Here is a 7,784-nt window from a genome sequence, read left to right as displayed (position 1 = left end):
CTCCTGCCAAAGAGTACCAGGAACACACCAGTAGCTGAACACCCTGGGTTTCTTTTTTGTTGCAGTAAAGGAGAGCATGCACCATAGAGAACCGAAGGGTGTCTCCATAAAGTGTTAGAAGGGACTTACAGGATTTGAGCTTGCCTTAAGTGATTTTAAGGAAAGGGTTTAAGACAGCAGGGCTTGCTCTGGATTGGCTGCTGCCAGGCTACAGAGTAGTTTTATGATTGGGTGCCTTCATAAATCTTTATCTAGAGAGAAAAAAAGACTAGACCAGGACTAAAACTGTGGTTGGTTGGTTGGTTTGTTTGTTTGTTTTGAAAAACCACAACAGTCACTCATATTAGCCTGGATAGGGGCATGTTTGGTCATTTTTGTGGTTTGAAGGTTCTCATTTTGTCTGTGTTCAAACATGATTTTCAAGTGGTCTTTAGTCTGGACCCATCACAGTTACAGAATGACCTTATCTGACATCCGTGTTGCCATGAATGCTTTTGGTTCAATAAGAGACCAAAGCTTAGATGTGAGTCCCAGGGCAGCTCTTAGCAACACCAAGCCCCAGCTGATAATACCAGGCCAGTTTCTGGATGGCAGGGACTGATTTTCTCCTTCACAACCACACATTTAGAAAAGACGAGAATGATAGCAAATATCATTTACTAGGTGTTTATGATATTCCAGGCCATGTCCTAAGTGACTTACATCTTTTAATCTATTTAATCCTCACCACAACTCTGTGGGGTAGGTACTATTATTATTGCCATTTTCCAGAAGAGAAGAGTGTGGCATAAAGAGGTTAAGTTACTTACTCAACTCATCATAGTAAGTAGTGGAGCAAGAACTCAGCTTCAGGGCTACGGAACCAATAGGCTAACCTCTGTATTATGCTGCCTATGTATACAGTAACTTACAAACAGAGGTTACCTTTCAAAGTGGGTGGGGGAGTACAGAGGCAGGTGTCTTTTGGTTTCCTTCCTTCTCTTGATAGTTTTAAATTTTTCTACACTTAGTATGTATTGATTTTTAATCGGAAAAAAATGAATATTTTACAAATGTGCTAATAGAAGCTCTGTTCTCAAGGTCATTGTCCCAAATGCCAACTCAAGTCTCGGGTGGTGGCAAAGCTCCCCTGAACGCCTAATCAAAACAGGAGAAACACTGGGAGGAGACAACGCCCTCTCTCTTGTCTCTCTGGCTCCAACTCAATTTTGACAATACTAACTGGATTGCAGGCAATAGAAAGTGGCAGAAAGATCAACTGGCAGGCCGTTGGGTGTCTCGAAATTAAAGCAGACAGGGTGGAAGTTTCCCCAAATATACACAAAGACAATTAGGAAGAGTTGGGAGGGCTGGAAGCAAATGCCTCGGTCTCAACGGAAAGGCCCTTTCCGAGTGGGAGGACAACACTCCCACCCCGGCCAGCTGAGCAGTGCTGGGTTTCTCCCGCTCTAAGATTCAGCCCAGGCGGGAGAGAGGGGACGCCTGCGTGAGGGCTAACATTAAACGGCCGGAAATTCCAGGGATGAGAGAGATCCAAGGTTAGGAGGGAACCATTTGGAGGGACAAAGACTTCAGAATAAAGAGCTTCGGCGAAATGTGAAAGGCTCCCAAAGAGACCTGTGGGCTGGTTTCCTTTCTCTTACTTCTGCCGCCGGCATCAGGGCACATGAAACACCTCTGTTCGCTCCCCGCGCAGAGACCGACTTTAGGCCTCCTGAGAAGTGCCCACCCACCAGCTGCTGCCGGCTCAGCCGCAAAGAACCAGGCTCGCAGCATTTCCCGCCGCCGCCGCACCCGCCCCCCTTCGGTCTTTCAGTCTGCCCCACCGAGAGCCACGCAGGGCATCCACCCTGCCATTTAGCACCTTGGCTGCAGAGTGGTGGGTGCTTTCCGAAAGCCCGTGCCCTAGCAGCCACTCGCGCTCGCCTCGCCGCTGGCCGGGGCACAAGTCAATGAGGCTTTTCCCTCCGCGAGCATCGTGAATCAGCAAAGCGCTGCAGAGGAGCGGCGTATCCGCAAGCAGAAATTAAGACGCTGGGGGGGTAGGGCACAAGTCGAGTGTAGCTGGGGAATTTCTAGCCCCTCCCAATATGTACCTCCTGGGAAAGACAATACGGAGTGGTTGAGGGAGGTGTTGGCTGAAGCTGCTGGTGAACCTAAGCGCCCAAGGGGAGCCTTTGGAAGCAGTGAGCAGTGTGGGGAACAGCGAGGGTGAGCAGAGAAAGTGGACAAGACTACGGATGGATAGAAGGACCCAGGGAGCGCAGGCAGAACAGAGCGGTTACACCCCCGGGTTGGGCCGTGCAGCAGGTTCAGGTGTTTCTGAGGGAATATAGAAAGGAGGGTCTGGTGTGGGGGAAGGGAACAGAGAAACCAAAAGAGGAGGATTTCCCAGCCCACGACTTCCTGTTTCCAACGTGCAAGTTCCCAAGTTCAGTTTGAGAAGTGCAGGGCCGCTTGGCTTTGGGGAGTAATACCTCCCAGAGTCCCGTTCTCCCACCCATTTCCCTCTCCCTCTCCTCCTGTTCCCCTCTCTTCCTCTTCCCCTCCTCTTCCTCTTCCTCCTCCTCCTCGCCTCATTCCATCTTCCTTCTGCTTTAATTAATATGCATGTCCACGCTCAGTAGTGCGGGCCACAGACCAGGAACCGCGCCTCTATTCCCAGCCGCCTCTGGCTTGACCCTTGGCACTAGGAGGCCAAGCAGAAGCGACCAGAGGCTTAGGAGGCGAAGGTCGAGCCCTAGGAGAGTGAAACCTGGGGACCCCTCGCCACGCCCCAGTCCCCACCCCCATGGCCGGACAGAGCGACTCAGTGGCCCAGACTCTTGAGATCCGGCTCCATCTGCGTTGCAAAGGATGGACCCCGGGGCTTGGAGAGCGCAAGGAAAGGCGCTAAATTGTACCTGTGCATGGCCGTTCCCGCCGCCGCAGGTCTATCCCGGGCCCGAAGCCGGCGCCCGCCTTCTTGGGGAATTTTCTGGAGGGGGAGTTCGAGGGGAACCACAGTGGCTGCCTGCTAGCTCAAGGCTGGCGCGCACACGTACACGCCCAACTTTGCCGAGCCCTCGGCGCCCCCGAGCTCCCCCGCGCCCCCGGCGGCTCGGTAAGCTCACAGACCAGTATCTCTCCAGGTCTGAGATAAGGTGTCCCCCACTCCCCACACTCGCGCGTTTGAGAAGGAGAGGGCGGGGTGGAAGAGAAAAGGGGAGTAACGCTCCCGACTCCCTGACCAGCTGTTCACAAGCACTCTACGCCCGCAGGGGCGCCCGCTCCAGCCCCGCCGCACCAGGTCCCCCAGACCCGCCAATGACGACAGAGGGGGGAGGGGGAGGAAGAGGAGGCGGCGGCGGCGTTGGCAGGGCAGAGAGCCGGGAGCCCGAGAGCACCGGAGCCCTGGTGACCCGCAGCTCCATCGACCTACCATCATTATCAGCACTTTTATTACTGGGGGACGGGGTGGGGAGATTGAGGGGTGCGCAGCAGAACTGCCCAACCCGAGTCCGTCTGGAGCGATCCTAAATGAGGGCTAGTATATTCTCCACAGGCGCTTTTTGGGTGGACGCGCCCCAGACGCACACCCGGACCCCATGGTCCCGCAGAAGCTGCAGTGTTGGGGATATTTTAAATGGCTCTTAGTTGAGAGGAGGCGTGATTTCCACGTTCGAGCGTCTTCGCTCCCCACCCCCTCTCCGCACCAGCCAGTGCGCGCCACCACCTGAGCTAGGCGAGAGCCAGGGCGCACGCAGTCTTCAGCCTCTTCCTTTCCCACTCTGGGGGGATCGGCTCTGAGCGGGTCTGCCCGACGCCCCCCGGGAGAACGCTTTACTTTTTGTTTGGGAAATCGGGGCCATTTCTTTATTCATCTCTGGGTCTCCCCGGAGGATACAGGGGAGGAGAAGGCGTGAGCGGGCGGCGGGCCGGGGGAGGGGAGCAAGGGGAGGGGAGGGGACTGGGTGTAGCCTGGAATTCTCTGTCCTCGTGTTCCTAGGCTGGCGCGCAGAGTCTCCCCGCGATAGCGCCGCCGCCGCTCCCCGTGCTACCCCGTCGTTGGCCTTGGGGGTCGGGTGAGTGGGGTCATGACGCGCCGCGGGGGCTGCCCCGGGCCCCTTCCGCGCTGAGCCGGGACGCAGCCCAGCCGCGCAGAGCCCCTCGGGCGGGGAGGCGGCGGAGGGTGGGGAGGGCGCACGGGATAGGGCGGGGTGGGGGCGGCGCGGAGACCGCCAGGCTGGGGGGCTCTCCAAGCCGACGCGGGCAGGAGGGCGTGTCTCCGTCCCGAGGGGACCCTCCCGAAGCGCGGCGCGGGACTCCCCGATGGTGGTGCCGCGGCTCCGGGAAAGCTCCGGGTCTCGCCTTCGCCGCCGCCGCCGCCGCCGTCGCCACCGCGGGCGCCACCACCGTCGCCGCCGCCGTCGCCGCCGCCGCCCGAGCCCGCGCCGAGCGTGCGCCTCGCCCTCCTCCCGCGCCCGCTCTGCTCTAGGATGCTGCGGCAGGTCCTACACAGGGGCTTGAGGACGTGTTTCTCCCGGCTTGGCCACTTCATTGCCAGTCACCCGGTCTTCTTCGCCTCGGCGCCCGTGCTCATCTCCATCCTGCTCGGCGCCAGCTTCAGCCGCTACCAGGTCGAGGAGAGCGTGGAGCACCTGCTGGCGCCCCAACACAGCCTCGCCAAGATCGAGCGCAACCTTGTTAACAGCCTGTTCCCGGTCAACCGCTCCAAGCACCGGCTCTACTCGGATCTGCAGACCCCCGGACGCTACGGCCGGGTCATCGTCACCTCCTTCCAGAAAGCCAACATGCTGGACCAGCATCACACCGACCTGATCTTAAAGGTGAGAAGGGGGCGGAAGCGGGCAGCCTCCACTAGCGCTGCTGCCGCTGCCACAGCCGGACTGGCTGTGCGCGGGGTCCGGGCTGAGAGCGCCGCCTCTCCCATCCCGGGCGCCTGCCGCAGGGGCTCCCCTGCACCGCGCGCCCCTCGGAGGCCGCCCAGAGCCTCCCAGCCTCTTGGGTGGGAGCGTCCCAGTCCGGGCCCGGCCCTGCCCTCGCCGCCGTCGTTGCCACCCAGGCAGCTGCTGCAACAGTTGGGGCGGCGGCAGTCAGGGTGCTGTGGTCAGTGCGCTGCCTTTGGTTGCATTGGCCTTCGGGGCGGGAAGGCTTTGGGGTAAGTGGGCCAGGAAGGAACAGAATAAGAAAAAAGTCCTGCTAGTTGAAAACAACATACTATGTATGGCAAGATTCAGAGACCCCTCTCCCCTTCTTCTCCTTTCCCCACCCCTTCCTCTGGCCCCCACAGTGTTTTGGGAAAGGCAATTTGGAGAGGCCGTGAGGTGGCAGAGGAATGTGAAGTGAGATGGTGGGGAAAACGCCTCCCACCTCCCAGAAAGAAGTGCGGTCCCTGACAAGGACAGGGGTTGCCCTGCTGCCCTCCTCCCGGGAGCGAGGTAGCCATCTCTGTCTTCTAGGGTAGGAAATGATATTTGTAATTCACAGTTATTTCATTTTTCACAGTATCTCCTCTCCTCCAAAATGCAAAAACTTCTTCAGGCAAAGAGGGGTTCAATTGATCCACTTTTATTTGGGTGCATTTGCGCTCCAGGGTGAGGCGCAGAACCTGAGAGTGAGAACAGACGCCAAGCTGTATAGCCCTGAGAAGAGCACAGGAAAGCAAGCAGCTGGTTAGAGGGTGACTCTCGCAGAAACAGGTTGTGCCATCAGCCTGAGGGGAGAATTTGATGTGAAAAGTGAGGTTAATGATGATAACTTTCAGGAAGTTCCTAAGAAAAGCAGAGGAGTAAGGACTAGAGATGGAAAAGTGGAGACCTTGGGAGAGAAGAGCAAAAATAGGTGAGAATGTTCTGTCCAAATCCCTGGTGGAGATTATGGAGTTTGTTTACTTAAGGTGCTCTTCTGGGGGTGGGGGAGGCAGACAGGAACCAGTCCCAGATGTAGCCCTGGGGCTCAGGGATGAGAGAGGTGCTGCTTTTGTGTGGGTCTCTCTGGTCTAGAGCCAGGATTGGAGGCTCATTAGATTTCTAGTCTTATTCCAAAAGGAGTCAGCCCATGAACCTGGGGAACTCTTTCTTTCTCTTTCCCTCTACAGGTAACCCTTTATCCCTAGGGGCAAGCTCATTTCCCTCCATTTGTTGACTTGTCAATTAGTAATGATGGGACTCTAACTAGAGACTCAATGGAATTGGAACATTCCCACATTGGGTGGCTCGTCATATTTTTAATGGCACGCACATATCACACATACTCATCACAGAACCTTGGTAACATTAATCTCGATATGTTTGCTTTTTCTCATCATTATACTTCCAACATCAAAGTGTTTTTTCCCCAATACCTCAGTGAACATATGTTGGCACACAGACAAATACTGCTCCAAATGCTTTCTCAAGAAGACACGTAGTAGTTTCATCACAGGCTTAAGGAAACTAGAATTTAGCCAGTCGTGACAGTTGGAAAGCTGCCCTGTGTTTTGATAGATGATCTACTCTATAATATTTCTCTTTGTATCCCCCACCCCCGTCCCAGGAGATATTCCCACTAGGTTTCTTTCCCCCTAACAAACCCTAATGCCAGTGTGATGGGCAATCACCAGCTACATTCACTCAAGGTTAATGAGACATCAACAGGCACATCAGATCTCTTCTCAATTCGATTGTTTTTCTCCTGTTTGATTTTGATCTGTTCAAAACAGAAAACCGTATTATAAGGGAAAGTGGGAGGGAGAAAGAGACTGGCTTTGCCTCTGTGTCTAAAGGGCAACTTTAAAGGACAGCGGTCTCGTCGGTGAGTTGTTTTAAGAAATGGGATGGTTTTCGTGTTCCAGGTGTCTGGGGAAAATCACAGCCCTGTCAAACAGTGGTCAGAACTCATTTCTAGCTGTTGGCTCTCTGGTCAAATAAATTCATACAATTTATAAGGACCCAGACTTAGGAAAGGACTGCCTTTGATTTTATGTATCCATTTTTTTCCTTTCTACATCCATCCCCTATATTTGGTAGGTATGGAGCTGGGGGACAGAAAAGTAGACCTTCAGTACTCATGGTAATGTAAAGTGTGAGCAGGGGCACTTATTATTTTTTTTTCCTTTTTTCTATGAGAGACACGGTGAAGACTTGTTCTTTATAAAAGGTGTTAGGAGTGAGCGTCACTATTGCTGCCCCTTACTAGTGTTATTCCAATACTTGGTTGCTGGCATCAAGGATAGCGCTGACAGTTAACATTGTACACAACACCAGCCAGCCTCTGCCGGCTTTACTACATGGCATTAGAAGTGAAGTGGACAGAGCCTGAGCAGGGCTCTAGGCTTTTTCAGGCCCTGCTAGGAAACTAGAGGAAGTAACTTACAGAGCTGTGTCCTTTACTCCTCATAGTGCTCTTGGTTGTACCTGAATATTCAATGAAGGAGATCCTTCTTGGGATATTAGTCTAGCTACTTTCTGACCAAACATAGACTGGAATAGGATGATGACAAAAAACAAAACCCCAGGCTTAGTTTTCAACAAATATACTTGAGAGTATGACAGAAAAACAATAATCCATATTTGAAAACCCAGTTGATCTGCTTTGTAGCTTTCTCAGATTTGTGCAAGGGATGGGACTGCCATTCTCTGACTCTGGAGCATAACATCTGACGCCAAACTATGAGGGGGGTGACTCTCCGTCACGACGGTTTCCGCTGAAGGCTGTGTGGCAAAGATGTAATTTTTAATGAAAGTGGGTGGGGCCTCATGGTGCTGGTAGGGGATCAACCATTAATTTCCGAACCTGTTTAA

The 7,784-nt window shown here is 54.1% G+C and overlaps 1 protein-coding gene across 1 annotated transcript in view; it reads left to right on the top strand.

Moving 5' to 3' along the window:
- Positions 1–4,236: 4,236 nt before the first annotated feature.
- The window catches only part of PTCHD1 (patched domain containing 1), a 52,274-nt gene continuing 48,726 nt past the window's right edge, over positions 4,237–7,784 (top strand). The window contains exon 1 of the mRNA XM_045856087.1: positions 4,237–4,829. Within this exon, the coding sequence (XP_045712043.1) occupies positions 4,479–4,829 (351 nt within the window). The 5' untranslated portion in view covers positions 4,237–4,478. The remainder of the gene's footprint in view (positions 4,830–7,784) is intronic.

This window comes from Phyllostomus hastatus, unplaced genomic scaffold (genome assembly GCF_019186645.2).
Source record: "Phyllostomus hastatus isolate PE091 unplaced genomic scaffold, TTU_PhHast_1.1 phas_scaffold_12, whole genome shotgun sequence".
In the NCBI taxonomy this organism is placed as follows: domain Eukaryota; kingdom Metazoa; phylum Chordata; class Mammalia; order Chiroptera; family Phyllostomidae; genus Phyllostomus; species Phyllostomus hastatus.
This window is presented reverse-complemented; position numbering and strand designations above follow the sequence as displayed.